At 45.0% G+C, this 19147-nt stretch overlaps 1 protein-coding gene across 4 annotated transcripts in view; it reads left to right on the plus strand.

Moving 5' to 3' along the window:
* The first annotated feature begins 848 nt into the window (after window positions 1-848).
* UBE2E1 (ubiquitin conjugating enzyme E2 E1) overlaps window positions 849-19147 on the plus strand; it is a 46067-nt gene continuing 27768 nt past the window's right edge. The window contains exons 1-3 of one of the 4 annotated variants that reach the window (XM_075493145.1): window positions 849-950; window positions 3165-3253; window positions 5393-5443. In XM_075493145.1, the coding sequence (XP_075349260.1) occupies window positions 3213-3253; window positions 5393-5443 (92 nt within the window). In that variant the 5' untranslated portion in view covers window positions 849-950; window positions 3165-3212. Of the gene's footprint in view, window positions 951-1454; window positions 1713-1781; window positions 1854-2953; window positions 3020-3074; window positions 3254-5392; window positions 5444-19147 lie in introns of those variants that run through there. The other 3 variants (XM_075493142.1, XM_075493143.1, XM_075493144.1) reach the window with 3 other exon arrangements.

Consider the following 19147-nt stretch of genomic DNA (forward strand, 5'->3'; position numbering starts at 1 on the left):
TGTCCAGCCCCGGGATGTCCCCCCGGGAGCGGGGCCGTGTCGCCCCTCCGTCCCCCGCCGCTCCGGCGGCCTCGGTTTTGTCATGGGACCCCCGGGACTCCCAAGGCGTCCTGTCGTAACAGCGGTCTGTCCAGGCAGCAGCCGTGTGTGCCTGCGGATCACCTCGGGGTCCTCCCGCGGGAGGAACGGTGAAAATACGAACTCCTGTTCATTGTCGTGATGCGCGGTGGTGACAGTCATTGTATTTTCGGCCACTGGAGATGCCAAGTAATTCGATAGGCGATCCCTCGATAGGCTGTGGAAACTGGCGGCACCGAGCCAAATTTGCCCTGGGTGAGGTCGGTGGGAATGCTGGTCCCTATTGTCCCTTCACGAGTGGGTCCGGCACCTCCAGGCAGAGCCGCGGCAGCCCACCGGGGCGGCCCGCGGGGGCGGCGGGCTGCTCCCTGCGCCCACGCGTGGGCTGGGGGCGGCGGGTCGCTCCAGCCAAATTACTTTTCTCCGTTGGGTGGACAAGGGAGCGAGAGATCGACAGGACAGATTTCGGGGGGATGAGTAAAACGCCTCGCAAATACCACACGCTAGCAGCCCGGCCGGCGGAACGCCGCTGCGCCTTTCCCGCAGACGGGCTCCCCATCAGGGGACGCGGGGGAAAGAAGGAAAAAAAAAATCCCTAATACTTTTACCTTTGGAAAATTGAAGGGGGTAGTTCGTGCTGTCGCTGCCAAGCCCCGAGCCCAGGATTTTGTTTTCTCTCCCAGCATGCGTTGATGACATCACGAAGTACCCCTTCTTTGTGTGTCAGTGATGTCACCAAGTGCAGTGTGGGGGACAATGGAATCCTGAACTCCGGGCGAGGGCGAGTGGGAAGCGGCTGCTGCTGCTGCTGGTTCGGGGCTGAGCCGGGGGAGGGAAGGGAAGACACAGCTGCTGCTTTAGGGCTGAAACAGGTGAGAGACGGGAAAGCTGCCGGGGATTCCGTTTGGCTTGCTTGAGGGGGGGGCCTTTGGGCTGGGCTCTTTTTTCCCTTTTTTTTTCCCCCCCTTATTGCTTTCCAACTGAGACAGGTGAGAAGTTGCTGCTGCTGCCGGAGGGACAAAGCAGGTGAGGCAGGGGAGAAGCTTTGGGGCTTAAACAGTTGTAAGAAGAGGAGGAAAGCAAGCAGCTCCGCCGCCAAGCCTAATAACCCCCTCTCAGCCTTAAAAAAGCAGCCCCGGGAGCTTGTCCCCTCTCCCAGCCACCTGCCTCGACCGCGTCCCTGTGGGGCTCCGGCACGGAAGCAGAAGCGGAGCCGGGGAGGGCGTTTATCCCAAGGGTGCCCCTTGGCACCCCTGCAGATCACTTTCCAGAGGGTCTCCATTAAAAACTCACGTCCCCCTCCGAGCGCCCCTTTCTTCCTTCCCCAGCACCCGCCGGAGCGGGGGGGCACGGGGGGACCGTGGCTGCCGGGATCCCCCCTCCAGCCCCGGAGCGGGGGCTCCGCCGCCTGCCCCCCTCCCCGGCACCCGCTCCGCGCCAGGCGGCGGCGGGGGGCGCCCCGGCCCCGGCCCCGCCGCCCCCCAGCCCCGCTCGGCGGTGCGGGCGGCAGCCAGGGAAGCCATTGCCTGTTTAATAGTTGCTGTTGCAGCACTTCCGCTTCTCTCCCAGCGAGAGAGACACGAGTGGCCAGGCCCAGCCGCACCGAGGAGGAGCAGCCAGACACAAAGGGAGAGGTAGGGGGACGGGGCACCCCCCTGCCGCCCTCCCCGCCGGCCCCGGGGGCAGGGGCGAGGGGCAGGGCCGGCCGCGGCCCGGCGATGGGGCGGGAGGCGGCGGAGCCGGCGGGGCAGGGGGATCGCGCCCGGGGCTGTCAGGTAGCGCTGTCCCCCCGGCCCCTCGCCGCCCGGCCCTGCGGGCCCGCGGCCGGGGGAGCTCGGCCGGGCTCCCCTGCCCCCGGCTCTCGCCCGGCGGAGGGGCGGCAGCGGGGGCGGCCCGGAGGGGGCAGGGGAGCTCCCCGGGGGCCGGTGGCCCTGGGAGGGAGGCGGCCGTGTGCCGGCCCCCTCGGCCCGCTGCTGCCCCGCCGCCGCTCGCCCCGGGCCCGCGGCTGCCCCCCTCGCTCCCACCCTAACTCTGCCGGGGTGCCCTGCCTGCCCCCCCCCATCCCTCCCGACGGTTTCTCGCCCCTCTCGGGTGCGGACCTGCCCTCGGTAGCCCACCGTGCTCGCCCTCCGTCCCTGTGCCCCCGAGGTGCCCGCATGAAACCGGGCTGCCTCCCCCCGGCACCCCGCTGCCCCCCTCCCTGCCAGCGGCCTCCCCGGGCCCTCCGCTCTCACCCCTTGTAGGCCCTGGCCCTTCTTTTCCTCTCGCCCCCCCGCGCAGACCCTCTGTTCCCTTCCCCTTTTGCGGGCATGCCCCTCGGTGCAGTGGGCCTCGGTGGGTCCCCTCCATGCACCCCACTCCCTGCTTAGCTGTTCCCCTTCAGTCCCCCCCTCCCTGCCCCCCCTGCTCCCAACACCCGATCCAGCAGGCAGGGGTTATCCAGCAGGCAGGGGTTTCCCCGCCGCAGGTCACAGATCCTCCTTTGGGGTCTCCCCCCTGTTGCCAGTGATGCCCCACTTCCATTTTAGTGCTGGCGACAGTCACCCCCTCAGCCCCGTCCCTTCCCGCCTCCCCCACGTGCCTCCGGGAACCCAAGGGACCGGAGCTGTTCCATTTTTATCTCCTACACCCCTAGGCTGGATAGTGGTGGGTGGTGATGGCTCCTCTTGTATGTGCAGTTTGGGGGAGATTAGAAGGAATTGCTTTGAGCTTCCCTGATCCTCGCAGTCGTCCTCGTTCCAGTCTCCTCTCATTTCGCACTGGCTTTCCGAGAGGAAGCCTTAAAAGTCCCTTTCCCCCTGCTCCTTGGTGTTACTAGTGCAGGGGAGGCTACTGCTCTTCCTGCTTTGACTGTAGGACCTGAAGAGGAGAGTGAGACACGAGGACCCTTTAAAAGGAGCATGACCCGAACACAGAGCGAGATTGTCAGCGGCCTTTCTCTGTGTGTGTTTGTGTTCACTGTTTGTTCCCCACGCCCCATGGTGTCTCCTCTCCAGGTTGGGGTGTGTGGTGGGGGGGTCGCTATGTCGGATGACGATTCGAGGGCCAGCACCAGCTCCTCCTCATCTTCATCCTCCAACCAACAGACAGAAAAAGAGACAAGCACGCCTAAGAAGAAGGAAAGCAAAGTCAGCATGAGTAAAAACTCTAAGCTGCTATCTACCAGTGCCAAGAGGTGAGGCTACAGTCAGTTTTCTCACTGATTCGCTGCATCTTCTCTCCTTCCCCATTTTAGTTTGCTCCATTCCCCCACTGCTCCCATGCTGCTCCCAGTCCTCATCTCTAGCCCTTATGCTCAGCCTTTCCACACTAAGCTGTCATTGTCTCACTTTTTTCAGTGTCTCGGTACAGCGAGTGTCTGCCCAACCTCACTGCTCTCTGGTCTCTCTTCCTGCTTCTTCCTCTGTTCCATCCCAAATATTTTCCTGTCTTTTCTTCCTCCGGGCTGTTATTCTGTCCCTCAGTTATTTCCACTGTCTTTTCCTTTTTCCTTATTAGCATCAGTTATAGGGATGGTGTAGGATTGGCATGTAGGACCTTAATTCCTTCTCTGTTACTGGAAGCTGTATGGTCCTGAGTAAGGCGTTGCATTTCAACGTCAGTTTCCCTCTCTGTAGGTTGGGCTTGATCTAGAGTGACTTTTTTCTTTCCGGGGCTGCTTTGGGGATTGATTAATGTTTGTGGAGAGTTTGGAGTTTGCTTGTACTGGGGGAATGCACTCCAATGCAAGTGGTGTAATACAGCCCCAAATCTTTTGCACCAAATATGTTACTGTTGTTCTGTCTGCTCGTCACTTATATTGAATTTTCTGTGTATGGTTGAATGTTGACTAGAATAAATAATCCACAGCAGGTCCACTTGTGGACATTCTGCTCTAAAATAATCTTTTCTTACAGCACAGAGTGGGTTGGGGTTTTTTTGAGAATTTTATTCCAGAATAATGTCTACATGGGGGAGAGATGCCTGCATAGAATAGTAATTCCAGAACAGCTACGTCAATCAGTTTTATTCACCTGGACAGACCCTTGGAGCCACTCAGTTTTTTAAAAAATAAATTGTTACCCTTTCTTATTTATTCTGTGTTTCACCTGAATTCAGCACCATCCTGTTCCAGGGAGCTAAGCTGACAAATGGAAGTTTTCAAGCAAACTTGCAATACTTCAGTAAGAATAATAAACCATCTCACTGAACAGCTTTGCCAAGCAGCACAGAGAGGTTGTATCTGTAGGTGTCAAAAGTGACTGGGGTTTTATGCAAATGCCCTGTCGTCGCAACTGGATTCTCTGTGGCTTTGTAGAATTTAGGCAGTTTGGTTATTCCAGACCTCTGCTCGGCAGGTTTCCATGGCAAACTGACATAGATAGTGGCAAGCGGTGTTTACGTGTCGTGCCCTTAACTATTTTAAAAAGAAGATTGTAAACTGCCTAATATGAAAAGGCTGTGGTTCTCATGTATGACAAGTGGAAGAGAGGCAGAAGATGCTGGCTGAGTTTAAAGGAGAAGGGAGGCAGACTGAGTGCTGGGTGGGGAAATCTGGAGGGGAAGCCTGAGTGACAGTAATGGGACTCCAGGGAAGGGAATGATGGCTGGTTGGGCATTTTGTGGCAAAAGCAGTGTGAGCCCAGAATAGTCTGGGCAGGGAGGACAGGGTGTTGTCTGAACGCGGTGAAGAGAGGGAGCGTCTGGAGTCCTGAGGGAGGGGACGTGGGGATGTTGTGTGGCTCTTGAGGGTGATGAGAGGGGAGAATTGAAGGTGGCAGGAATGCGCAGGAGCCTTGGAAAGCGATAGCTTCCTTTAAGCGTCCTTGGGAATGGCGCAGTTATTCTCTCCCTTGGGGCTGGTGTTTTTTCTTAGGATGGTGATGGGAAGCTGGGGGGGAGAGGAGGAGACCCAATTTGGCAATGACTGTTTCTCTCAATCCAGCAAGACAAAATTCCTTTTCAGACTGCAGTTTCCTCCTAGCGCTTGCTGCATCGCATTTGCAGAGGGTCTCCCTCATTTACCGGCTGGTTGGCAGAGTAATGTGGACAGTCTTTTCCACTGCCCCTGTGTGGTTGGCATCTTTATGGGAGCAGACACCAGTGCACCTCTCTGGGTTCAATGCACGGTGCCTGTCTGCTTTTCTGACCATCTCTGTAACAGGGTGCCTGTCCTGCTTAGTGTGTTTGGACTGGTGGGAGGCCGCAGCTGAGCATGCCTCTCTCTTATGTAGTGTTGCAAACTCGCGGTGACAGTATGTCTGTAAAGCGTATGTGTTAACTGCTATCCCACACAGTGACTTACCTTTGTTCCTTCTCGCTTTTATTGCCACAGGATTCAGAAGGAATTGGCTGACATCACCTTAGATCCACCTCCCAACTGCAGGTTGGTGTCGATTCCTTCCCTGAGGAGGGTGGGGGTGAGGGGCTGAAGCGTGCCTGTGTGTGTTGTAACTGTCCTCAGAGGCTCTGGATAGAGCAGAGGAATGGCTGTTTAGGTGACTGACAGTACTTTTGTGAATGCTTGAAAGACATTAAATAGTTTCCAGGTCGGGGGGCCTCTATATGTGTTTTGATACGAGTTTTCTGTTTGTTTTGGGGGTTGTTTTGGTTTTGTGGTTTTTTTTAACAATGGCATTTCAATCTGTTATACTGCTTTGTATGTATGTTTCCGAAACTGGCCTATAAAGAAGAGCATGAAAACTTTCTCCGTGTTTGTTTTTTCTAGTTTATAAATCTAATGCCTGACTGCACTGATCTTATATAAATAAGAGTCCTGCCAAAGAAGCAGAGAATAGTAAAATGATATGAGCTTTTTAGTTCTGAGAGTTCTGTTGTGAACAGTAACTTAGAGTGGAAGAGAAGCGCGAATTCGTCACTCAGTGGGTGCCCTACGGGAGCACACATGTCGGCTGATGAAATAACAAGCAGGGATATTCTGTTGCCCTTTATAGAGCAGCTTGTTTTTAAGTATGTTTTAGAAACTTGTCCTGTTTGTTTAAAACATCTAGCAGGTTGACTTGGTTCATTGCATCGTGGCCTAAGCCTCTTTGCATTTGGAGAGGAGACAGGAGTGGTGTAACATCTTTGGTTGTGCTTGCTCATTTGAGAGGGAAGTGGCTTTCGGTCTGGTCAGTGTTTGCTGTCATTGCCAAAGCGCAACTCTGTTCTTATTATCTTGCCATGGCTGAGGTTTGAGGCCTTTTGACATTGGTAATAGCAGAAATCAGAGAAAATTCTGTTTATAAATAACTATTTAAGTTGGTCTTTTTAGTATTGAGTTGCCACCTACATATGCACATGAACCATTGAAGCTTTTTGCTGCTGTTAGTCTGCAGGGAGGCATTAGCACAAGAGTTAGCCTGACAGGTCCAGAGCCACTCTTTTGGTACCAGTCCCAAGGATCATAATTAATGAAAGGAGGGGTGGGATGAGGCATGTGAGTAGAGGTCTAGGCTGATACTAAGATTTTTGTGCTGTTTGGAAGACAACCAATGAACCCTGAAATCTTTAGCTGTGACAATATCGTTTAGTGACCATAATGACTACCTGAATATTACAGGAGCTTCCAGGTCTTGGGCTGGAGGTGTCTGTCCTGTCTGCATCCTGGCTCTGTGTCAGGATGAAGTCCACATGCTTTCCCCTCCTCCTCCCACCATAACCTGATTTTCATGGGAAAGAAACCCAGAAGCACAGCTCAGAAAGGCACTGTGGCTTGCTCTCTAGATAACTGAGTCTGGATGATCAAGGTGCTGGGACTGCAGTCTGAACTTTGCAAATCTATCCAAAAGTTGTGATAGCATATGAGTATGTCAGGTTGCGGGTTTCATCTGAAGGTTTGTGTAAATAGTATTAGAACCCTAATTTGTCCTTGTTTCAATTGGCATCATTCACAGGTAAAGATGAGCTAGCAGACTTACCTGTCAAAATAGAGTATGGTTTTGATTTTTCTTTTTTTAATTATATAGACCACTGAGGATAATGCACTTCAAGGCCCACATAGTAAGTTCATGTTGTTTCAGCCTTTATAAATATTTCTAATGGTAAAAATTAGTTCATATTACAAGTAGTGATGATTAATCTTCACCCATAATGCAATTACAAGTATTCTGCATTCCTTCTGACCTTCAAATGAGTGACAGTGAAGGCTGGCAACTCTTGCAAATAATACATGAAACTGGTGTAATTGTTACTGTCTCTTAATATGTTGATAGGTAGGAGAACGTGAATGGAGGGGTTTGTGTGTGTGTATGTGACCAAAGGAGTTTTGGTATTGCTCATCTTCGGGTGAAGTCATCTTACTTCAGTAAAGATAGCGCTGAGAATGAAGGAGAACAGCTCTGCTTATGGCTAACAAGGTTCCAACTGCACCGTCAAGCACTGGGAGTTTGCTTCTGTAGCAGCTGGTTTGTAAAAGGGTAGGCAGGTGCCAATTGCTGCAACAGTGAGATGAGTTTCAGCTATCGCAGTTATGGGGAAAGTTCACCTCTTGTGGAAAAAGAAATAGTCAATTTGAGAGTGTGAGGAGATTAAGCAAGTGAGAGACTCTGGTTGCTGCGTGATGTTTAAGGTTGCCAAAATTTGCTCTGGGGAAGCCTGCTAACAGTGTCACTGCTTTCCTTTTTTTTTTTTTTTTTTTTTTTTTTTTTTCTCCTTCATGTGAACGTTATTAGCATGCTGTGAGGGAGGTATTAAATACATAGTTCCAGAACTTAGTTTCAATTTCCTGCCTTCATGACTTTGCTTACCCTCACCTTTCCTCTGACCTCCAGCTCCTCATCTCTCTGCTGCCTTTGTGCCTCTACAGACTTTTTTCAGGTGTCACTGGAGGGGAGGGCAGTCCTCTCCTTTTAGGCATCTTACTCTCTCCTGCAAGACTAATCTCAAAACTTACATATTCAGGGAGCTATATACGATACTAGGTACTACCTTTTCTGCTGTCAACTTTAGGGGTGCCAAAGTCTCAGAAGTCACATTTGAAAATGTGCGTCTGAAACTGTATCCTGTGTTATGTTGGAAATGTCATATTCTTTTTTTTCTACTGGATGTTTGTTCTTACGCCCCTCACCACCATCTTTGCATTTTCCCCTGTTCTGTGCCATGCCCAGTGTTTGATAGCAGTTCATTGTTGGCCATGCTTTAATTTTTGGCCTCGCTGCAAAGTGCTGTTCTTCTTCCAGTCTTATTGCAGTAATGGGAGTTCAAGATATTTAACACATCCCAGAGCAGCTCTGCATATTGAAAGAAAAAGCTTTAGGTTGTAAATGATTTTTAGTAAGAACTGTCTTATTTTTTTTCTTATAAAACACCACATATAAGATAGAATTACAAATAATGAAAACCATTTGATATTTCCAACAAAATAGCTTAAAAACAAATTAGTTTCATTTTTACTTTTGTTGATTGCAGTGACCGTATTTTCATGTGTGTAACCCACAGATCACCTGTTTAAAAAAAAAATATACAAACAAACCCCAAGCAAACTCAACACCCTGTGATTGAGCAGCTGTGTGGGTTTTACACATATGTGGGTAATATGAGGGGAAGTTTATCCCAGAACTTCCTCTCCCCTCAGTAGTTTCCTTGCTTCTGGTTTTCCGTAGCTTGCCTGTGTCCCCCAAATGCTTATCTGTGCTCGTCTTTCATTCGCTGCTTCATCATCTCATGTAGTCCCTTTGCCCTTCATGTCTCCCTCCCCAGGCTGTGATTTTGATTTTATGCAGGCTAGTACAGTTACTTGTACAGAGGTGCAGAATATGTGCATGGAAACACAGTGTATGTTTGGCCTGCATTCAAAAAGTAGATTTTTGGACTTGAAGACATTTTCTAAAAAGAAATATTTAATACACTTTACAAATTTGTAGATTCCTGATGGAGGCAATGCTGTCCTCATAAGTGTCCTGGTGTAGTATATGTGTAGCATTTGGCTACTTCTCCATGGTTCTTACCCTCTTCATCATTTTCAGTAGGCTGGCGCTCTAGAGTTCTTTAATTTTCTGTTGTCTGCAAGATGATTTGACTTCTGATATTAATACTGAGTTATGAAAGCTAAATGTGGCTTTCAAGTTCAAAAGGTGGTTAGTGGTTAGTATGAAGTGGAGAATAACTGTTTGGACCTGAAGTATTTCAAATCTTTTAAGAGGGTTCCTAGTGATTTTTTCTCCTGCTTTGTATTATATCAGAAAGTTATAACTCTTGTTTTAGAACTCAGAGGTACCTAGAGACTTTGGACTTCTGGTATTCTCTATACATTGGTGTTAGAGGAATATGCCATATCTGTGCATTGGGTCATGGAAGTCTGCATCTGTGACTGTCTGCAGATGTCAAAATACGGTTCCATCTTGCTATGTAGGCACGGTTCCATCTTGCTGTGTAGGCAGACCTGATCTTTGTTTGTAGATAACACTTGTATTGTGCCAAAGCTTTTCTTCTGTCACTGTGACAAGGTATCTAAAGCCTTAACAGAAGTTAATTAAAGCTTTAAGTACTGTTTATTCTCTTTATGTCATTTATTTGACCTCTGTATCTAAGCATCTCCTGATCGTAAATCTGCTAATTGCTGTGAGGTTATGAAACAAATGTTTTTTCCCCATTCTAGGGATGGGGAGTTGCAGAACACAAAAACCAAATGACTTGTCCAAGGTCACACAGGAAGCCTATGGCAAAGTGGAGAAATGAATGTAAATCTCCTTTGTTTCAGGCTAACTTGCAGCTGAGCTGTTCTGCTGGAACTGTGTGCATCGGTTGCGTTATGAGCAGGGCTTTGAATTTGTGCTTTATTGGGTGTCTGGTATTGACTGTATGTAAGCATGGTAATTTAATGTTATTTTTCCCATCTGTGTAGAGGGACCAAAATGGATATTAACTAGAATTAATGTTTTTTAATCTTTCTTACCCAAACTGAAACAAGTTTGGCTCCACATGGCTCATTTAAGTCCATATAGGCAAGACCAGCTGTTATTTAAACAAAAATAATTTTCAAATCTTTACTGAATGAGGCATTTGCCTGCAAGGCTTACCATTGCTTCAGAGTGAAATGCTATCACAAATTCATTATTTAAATAATAATAAAATACAGTTGTGTTTCCTGGCTCCTTCAGCCCAGTGTTTCTAAATTCACAGAATAAGGACCAGATCTCCCTGAGAGTCTTGTGAAAGTTAACTGTCAGCACTTAATAAATACATGTCTCAGTATAGCTGGTGAGGAGAAGTGCTCTCCGCTATAATGTGTGGAATATTCATAGTTTTCAAAACTTTGCAATGTGGAATTAAGATTTCTTGGCTAGAGAGAAGTCTGCAGAAAATGTGTGGCTCAAAGGCTGTTTTGAAATCAATAGTTTCATATTATAATTAATATATTTCCTCTACATACCATGAAAGTCTGGCATTTGTTTTGATTACATTTGTTTTAGTGGTGCTTGTAATTTTTTTGCAAATGTATTTTTCTCAATACCTCCAACTCCAATAATGCTTTAAGTGCTTTTGCTTTTAAATCTAGTGTATTATCTAAGGATGGACTGTCACTCTTAAACTATAATATCGGTGTTTTTATTATTTTCATGCTTGCAATAGTCCTTCCTGAACATAGCCATTTTCTAGCATAAACTTTCTGGTCTTAGATTTTGTAATTAAAAATCTTAATTTCTGTAAGTTTTGGGTTTTTTTTTTTAATGTGCACACTCAAATTATTAGAGCAAGAATGACACAAATGCTGGGTTTTACTTCCTTGTAGAAAAAAAAATGCAGATCAGGTTTAATGAAAATTATCAGCTTCCAAAAGCGGTTTTAGCACTTTTTTCTTTTTTTTCCTCCCACCACCCCCCCCCCCCCCCCCCCCCCGGCCCCTGTGTTGTTTCTCTGAAATGGGAGTGTTTTCTGTGAGAAGTTTCCAGCCGTAGGATAGGAAGGACCTTCGTAATTAGTGCTGTGTGTAGTTGAAAAATATCTTTTGTCATATAAACTACCAGTGGTTCAGCATTCCCTCCCCCCTTTGTTTAGCACATGATCCCTGGAGAAATAACTCTTCCTTTTGAAACGGTGTATTAACTAATTTAGAGATCCTCCGCAGCTGTGTATGGTCTAGCTTGCAAACCATAAAAATAATACCATTTCTACACTCGGTGAATTTGAAGTATGTGTAGGTAGCAGCTCCTGCAGGCGAAGTCCTCTGCCTGAGATACTCAGACAATAGCTGCACAGGAGCAGCTTCTTTGCTGTGGATTCATTAGTTAATGTTACGGGAATTCACCTTTCTGAAGATATTCCTGTTTTTATTGGCTCCCTTTAAAAATCAGAAACGTTTTGATGGCCAGGCTGCTCGGACACTGTGGCAGGAGCTGGCTGATGCTGTGGTAGATTTTGCTTGGCACATCCTGGCTCAGTAATTCCCAAATGAACTGCATTCTGTGCTCTTGCATGCCAAACATCGGAACGATGAATCTTGAGAGCGGCTGCGAAATTGTATCATGGCTAAGAACAAAGAGGATTGAAATCCCTTCTGTGCACACTCTCTTGTATACCACTTAATTTTATTATTTGACTTTCAGCTTTGCTGCCCTTGGAGGGCACTGTGCAACTATGTTTATGATGCCGCGTACATGTTTTATCTGACAAATTCTAGTATTTCCTCTTGGTTATGCAGTCTTTAATTTGGTTTCGTTTCAGTTGTATTCCAGCTCTGTCTGTCTAGATTTTTATATTGGAGATGTGTATAGCAGCAGGTTATATGTCTGCTTTTGTTTTAAGAAATATTAATTGTTTTTATATATATATCGTACTTTATAGACATAAATGGGAAACAGTGTGGAGTATTTATACTTTAAGGGCTTGAATCTGTCTTGTCTTTTTATATGAAGACAAAATTATCCACAGAGAACTGGCTAGTCTAGGGGATTGAGAAAGTGATAGGGGGTGGTTTTGTGTTTGAGGATTTCAACAAGGGCAAGTTGCTAGTGACTGAGAGCTTTGTGGTTTCTGAAGAATGGGTTGGTCTTGAGAGCCGATAAGATGCCCTCTGACAAGATGTTAACTTTGGCCCCGCTGTTGAAGGGGATTGTGCTGGGTATGGAGGCAGAGCTCACCTGCGCCGGTATAAGTTATGTCGACGGATTAAGGTTATTGATGAGTTAGTGCATAGCGAGACTTCTGCAGCCTCTGCCTGCACTCTTCTGTAATTGTACATGACAGCCCAGCCTTCCATACAGCACCTCTCTAAAAGTGTTTAATGTACTAAACAAAAAGAAGATACCATTTTATGTCAATGGGTTAAGAGATTATTGCACATCTGTGCAGACTTGCTCATCACATACAAAGTTAAGGGCTATGCTTTCTCCACCAAAGAAAGTTCTTTAAACTAAGTTAAATTAATGATGTAATTCAGTCATTATAGTAGAATCTTGCCAATCTGTACATTTATTTGAATGAAATAAGTTTATACTTATTTTTCCCTCTGAGGCTTAACAGTGGAGGTCTAAATACTGACTTCATTATTTTAGAAGATGAACTAGAGAACATGTATTGTCAAGTACTATAAATAAACTACAACGGTCAAAATAAACACTGTACACTCTGGAATTCAGAGGGGTTCTCTTGCCAATTTGCAAATTTCAGCAACATGCAATTGGTCTTCCAAGGCATTTGTGGAAAGTGTAATGGTTACTACAGTACATTTAATACATATTTTCTGTGCATGAGGGGCTAACTGATGTTACCAGGAGAATATATCACAGATCTCTATGTTTAACTTGCAACATCCAATATGCAATGTTCTTTTCTTTATTAACCTGGACTCCCTGGGATGGGAGGTGGGGGAGAAAAGGAGAGTGGGGCATGCAGATTGGAGCTCAGGGCAGATGTAGCGTTTGATTCCCCACACTCCCTCCCGTCTCTGCCATGATTTCACAACTGAAAATATAGATCAGGTGAGATTAAGTGGAGCTGTTCTGAGAACTGGGTCCAGGCCAAGTTTTGGCCGTTCATTTGTTTAAGAGAAAATACAAAGTAATTGGATTAAAGAGGCTGTACGATTTGTGATGTAGAGTCCTGCTAAATTTCTTTGCTTCTGTATTTCTGTGAATCAGTACAGAATTGAGGGCTTGATTCCTCCAAAGTCTTCACCTTTTACAGTCAAAAATTAGTGTAAACCAAATCAGCATGTTAGTTAGATGAGTTTTGCACTTTCTTTGTATCAGTGTAATGATTATTTAAGAGATTAGAGAATCGCATTTCTCATCTTTCCCTGTGGAGCTGCTGGACTTGCTGGAAGCACGGAGAACCTTGAACTGGTTCTGAGAATTGTAAAGGTGGTAGTAAATGCTGTGGGCTAGAGGGGAGATGCTTCCTGAGGCAGGTGGACTGCTAATATTTAATGCTATTCCTGCTATGGGTATCTGAGCAATAGTTTTTGCCATTGAAGCTAATTCCAGTGTCTATTAAGAAGAAATCAGGAGGGGGGTCTTGGGGTCTTTTTTTCTTTCTTTCTTTTGATGCCTAGGATCCTACAGAGAGTTGCACACTGGGGAGGAAAGACCCACAACATTAAAAATTAATTCTGAAGTCGAAGGTGTCTTTTCATGATAAATGAATAGATGAAAAGAAGAAAAATACTTCTGGTATGGACTCGGAACTTTGTCAGAGTTTTTGGAGACAACAGCAAAGCTACAGGGCAGTAGTGATCGTTATACCAGGAATCCTGTGAGGGTAACTGTCTCAAAGGTTTTGCATGCAGTTTGAATATCTTCACTGAAATTTTAAGGTGCTAATATAGGTAATAACTGTTATGGATATGTCGTATGTTTGAAATTTTCAAGTGGACAACTTCTAGAAACTTTCAGTGTGTTATTTCGTATTGTGAACAAGTGTATACTGCTGTGAGAAGTGGCCTGTAAATGGTGGAGGAAGTGCAATATATTTAATTAAAGCAGCGTTTAACTGTTGCAGATGGTTTTGAAAGATTGCTAAAATGCACGCTGGTGTAGTAACATAGTTTTAAAGCAATTATATCAATACTGTAGTATGCCACAAAAGGTCATTTCATCAGAAGTTTCTGATCAATCAAACTGATTGTTGTAATACTGTATTTGCACATTATTTCCTGTATGTCTTGGTAACCTTTTTGAAGGAGATAAATTAAGTGATGAATGCAAGCATTTATAGCTGGTGTCCTCCTTGACTTCCTTGTAGTTTATCAGTAAGAATTGTCTAGTTTTGTTTTTGATGGGATAATTCTCAGTCTGAGAATCTCATTTTGTAGTGCTTTGCCTTCTGACAAAAGTATGCCTACTTGCACTTGGGGGTCTGTGAGAGAGAGGGAAAAGACTGAAGGCTTTAAGTAGCTGCGCCAAATAAAACCTCAAAATATCATTAATCTGACTAGAGTTCTCCATTGCATTAAAGCTGTGGCTATACTTTCCTTCCTATTTCAAATCAAACTTCAACAGCACCCTCGTGATCTAGGAAATCAGGTAAGAAGATGTATAGTAGTGACAAGAGTGACCTAGGAGATCTAGGTTTTGAATGTAACTAGTGTCAGGCTTTCAGCTGCCCTGCTGCTTGTCTTTTAGTTGCATCCCAGGATTGAAGTCTCTAGTGAAATTTTAATAGTTTTTTTAGAATAACATTTTTCCAATTTTTTCCATCCCCTCACTCCCGTTATGAGGTTAATCACATTGCAGGCATTGGTAAGACTGAGAGGATGAATGAGTTGCAGGTGAGGAATGGAGAAGGACATAAAACCACTCAAGGCAGAAGGGTGTTACATTTCTATGGACAGCAAGATTGTGCAAGGCGTTAATGGTGACTGTAAGGGACAGCAGAGAGAGATGGCCCATCAGGGTGGCTGAGGCAATTTTGCACTGGTTGCTGAAACAGTTGCGGCAAAGGTGGAAGCGGAGACAGGCTGATTCTTTGTCTGCTCCAGCAATTTAGCTCCGCTTTCTTATTGCCTTCTATAAGGAGCAGAAGAGATGGGGCATCCTCCTCTTGAATGAATAGGGAGGGCCATCCATGGGCCAACCTCTTCTTGGGCGTGAGTGAATTTTTAAAACAGGCAAGCATGCAAGCTGCAACAATAGTTTTTGCTGTGCTGCTTGCATTACACACCACCTGGGAGGCAAAATATTCATATGGCAATAAAGTCAATGCTTTTATACAGTCTTACACTATTTACAATGCTCTGTAAATCAAGAAGGCACAACCTACTATACCTTTAAGAATACATGTAACAGGTGCCCAACTGTATCTTTGCAGGCCTCCTTGAACCACTGCATGAGCTACATGCAGCTCTTGAACCGTGGACTGTCCTCCTATATCTTTAGAAGCACAGGAGCAAGGTGTGAAAAAACAACAGTGAGGAATGAGAGAAGAAAATTAGGGGAGTGAAAGCAAGGAAGGAGCAGAGGGAGAGAAAGGCAGACCTAGAAATAGAGAGAGGGGACAGAAGGAGGAGAGAGAAACAAGTAAGCAAGCAAAAAAAGGTAGGAAAGTTAAAAAAAATCACTTGAAACTCAGTCAGTCCCAATCAAGTAGACAAGTATTAAAGATAGGAAGTTGCAAATTTAATTTGCTGAAGGGCCTGTGAACCTGCATCTCCCAAAGGAGCACACCTTGCTTCTGTAGCAACTGGAAGAGAAGCGTGACAAGAACCGTTATTCAGTAAATTCCATAATACTAGAAACAGAGATATTCACTGAAACTGTGAAGAGATCATTTTAGAACAGATTAAGTCCTTCTACCCAGTAGGCAGTGGAGTTCTGGAAGCTGTTCCTGCAGGAGGTCGTGGAGGCAGGTAGTGTCAGCACACTCAAAAATGGGCTGAACAAATTCATGGGCAACAGGTCTGTAAACAGACCGAAAGAGAAAAGTCAGGGATGTACCCTTTAGCGTCCCTAATCCAGTGGCTGCGGATGCTGCGGGAGTACAAGGGGAACGGATTGTTTCCTTGTTCCACTCGACATGGCTTTTAGCCACGTAAAATGTTCAACTTCTGCCCTGTATGGAACAGTTCTTGCCTCTCCTTTTTATGCGTTGCCATTTAAAGCAAGCCCTCGTTTCCTGTCACTCAGCCACTTCTCCTTGCTTTTGTGAAGGGTTAACCTTCATGCATTTGCCTTGCTGAATTTAGACTGTAAAATTTTCAGGGCAAAGGACTTCTTTCATTTTTGTCTGTGTTTGCAAAGTGGTATGTAAATTTCCAGCTATGTTTAAATGTTCTTTAATATTAAAGTAGGTTTAGTCCTTGGGCTTGTAGATGTTTCCCTATCCCCTCTTCCCCCCAAAAAATAAGTTCTGCTTATGTTGTGACATTGCTTTTTTTTTTCTTTTTCCTTATCTGATTGAGGTAAATAAGTGAGTTGTTTTATTCAGCAGCTATTGTATTATCTTGAATATGTGATTTGGTTATTTTCCGGTTTTATGCACATCAAGGTTATCACAGCTGTTACTTTGTGATACTACTACATTGTAATAGGATAATGTGTTTTGAGATATATTAGTGTTGGGTGTGTTTTCCTGGATAGTGGCAGAGAAATAATAAAGGTGTCCAACAGCTAATCTCTTTCTTTGCTGTCTTTGTGCTCCTACTTCACCTTCCACCTCAATAACTAGGAGGACTGTAACTATTTGTTAGGGAAATATTAGTTAAATTGCAGAGCTCTTACATGTGCTGAGACATTCCAATTTAAAGTACTTAGTATTCAGTGTGTGTACTTAACTCCTAATGACTATAAATATTATGTTACATTTGAGGTTTTATAATGTATCAGTTATGTCTTGTACAATGTTTTTTCCACAGAAAATGCAAATTTTCTAACCCATAGATGGTGCAAGCTGTACTTTCTACATTGCTTTACAGGGATTTTTGCTTTGCTTTTCATAGTAGAGTCTTATTTATGAGGAGATATGAAGTTCAGACAACTAATTTAGCATTGAGATTGTTCAGGTGCATGTTTCGCTGCAGTGCTAAGTAGCATGGAACAAGCTATTTAGGACATATTTAATAACTGGTACCGGATTTTGTCAGGAAAGACTGCAAAATAGAGATTGGATAGTGGAGCCTTTGTATGGTAACACACTGCAGTGGGGATGCGATGAGCTGGCAGGGTCCAGCCGTAAGCTGTAGCAGCAGAGTAAAGGGCTGGGGGTAAATGGGGACGTGCTGTGACCTCTCTCATGGCTGGCTGAAGAACTGGATGGGATTTGTTAGTGATTCACGGCTTGGCTTAAAGAGAGATAAGGAAGGAGTGCCCATTGGCGTCTGGATCTGGGAAGGAGACTTGCCTGTTACCTAGCGAAGTCTGTTCTATTTGCGGCGGTCTTCATCGATTCCGAACAAATGGGGAAAAAAAGGATGGAGCTAGAGTTGGTGGCTGAAATATGGCACACTAGGAAAGAGTGAAAATATAGGCTGGGGCTAGATGTGACCCTTAAAAGCAGAGAACAACAGGGAAAAAAAATGCATTTTTGCCAGATCCCTTTCCAGTAGTAAACCTGCCAGTCTCTTGCACAGATTCTCAGCTCCCTCTCTCTCAACTTCTTTCCTAGGCTATCCATTACAATCCAATGTGTCGCAAGGCACCAGTATGGTCTAAGTTGTGCAAAAGAGAGCTAGCGTGCCTGTTCTGGCCCATGGAGCTGGGCCTCTTTCTGCAAACCATCATAGGCTTGGGAGGAACGGTGCTAGTGTCTTCTGCCTCCTTATCCCGCTGAGCCGAGCAGGTTCTGGCCCCTTCTCTTTCCTCGTGGCTGCACTGATCCTTCAGCAGTAAGCCATTACATCTGTCAAAGTCTGCAGCCTGTGCCTGCAGGGAACTGAAGAGGCAAGGTTCTCCCATTGACAGAAAGAAAATGTTTATGAGGAATTAAAAAATAAACAGACAAAACCTTTCTTGTCGTATTAATTTACTTGCAAATGAAGTATCAGTGATCAGCTAAACTACTGGATGTGTGTATAGATTTTTTTTTTTTTAATTGCTTAAGTATTTGGATCACGAATCAGAGGAACCTGATGAAAGGGAGAAAGTGTTTTTAAAGTACTGCAATGGTCAATTGGGATAATCCTGAGTGCAAAGTAACATACGAATTTACATTTGTTGTCTGTTTTTATGTGGTACTCTTTAGTCATTGGAAAAGTGTGTTTTATTATCTTGAAAGGTTTCTAGTCAAGAGGATGCATCTAAACTTCACTTTGGGGTTTTGAGGACATTTGACATGTGCAGTAGGAGAGCCCGTATGAGTGTTTACACAGCAGACAGCTGTACGCCAGGCAAATGCAAGATTCCTTGGTCAGTATTTTTACTAATCTTTCTGTCATGTACACATTCAATGACACATCTGGAAAGTCATCTAGTTGAAGTTTTAGCAAATGGTTTCTTTTCAGAGGGAGAATCTCGTTTTCTGGGTATTAAAATAGTAATGGAACTGTGATGTTTGCTTAGATTGGCTTTCCTGGAAGATAATGTGTCGTATCCTGATGACACACTAGGTCAAGTGCTAAATTTCATTCCTTGCAGAAGATAGTGAATGAACTGTGTCCAGAAATAAGTAGTTTTGTATGTCCCTGTTCATATTACTAGAGTCCAAGGTCACTAGAAGAGTTGTGGGTTTTAATGTACAATATGCATTGTTTACCCATTCTTTCTTAAAAAGTGCCAAACTCTTTACTGAACTACGTGAACACCTTACTGTTTTATGTATAGCCAGTGATTTTCTCTTTCTCAGCTGGTTATACACAAAGAGGGTAAGCATTTTTTTTTTCCTTCCTTTTTTTATTTACTAATTATGCTGAGGCAGCTGGATGGAAGAGTGCATCTTGCTTTTGGCTTCTGAAGGAAAAATCTCTCTTTTTTTGTTTAGTGTGCTGGGCTTTATATAGGGTTATTCTCTAGTAGGGATTATATAATATGATTATTAAGTTATGCTCTCTTCCAAAGGGTCATCTATGTGATCTCTGGTCAGCAGGGAGAAACTCACACTTTTGACCTTTCTGTCTCGTTGGACCCATTAGCTGTTGGACATAGTGGTGCTTCTAAAATTGCTTAATTGTTCCAAAGAGATCATTTGTGCTTACTCTGTTATTGCTATTTGATGCTGTCTC

Source organism: Mycteria americana, chromosome 2 (genome assembly GCF_035582795.1).
Source record: "Mycteria americana isolate JAX WOST 10 ecotype Jacksonville Zoo and Gardens chromosome 2, USCA_MyAme_1.0, whole genome shotgun sequence".
NCBI lineage: Eukaryota > Metazoa > Chordata > Aves > Ciconiiformes > Ciconiidae > Mycteria > Mycteria americana.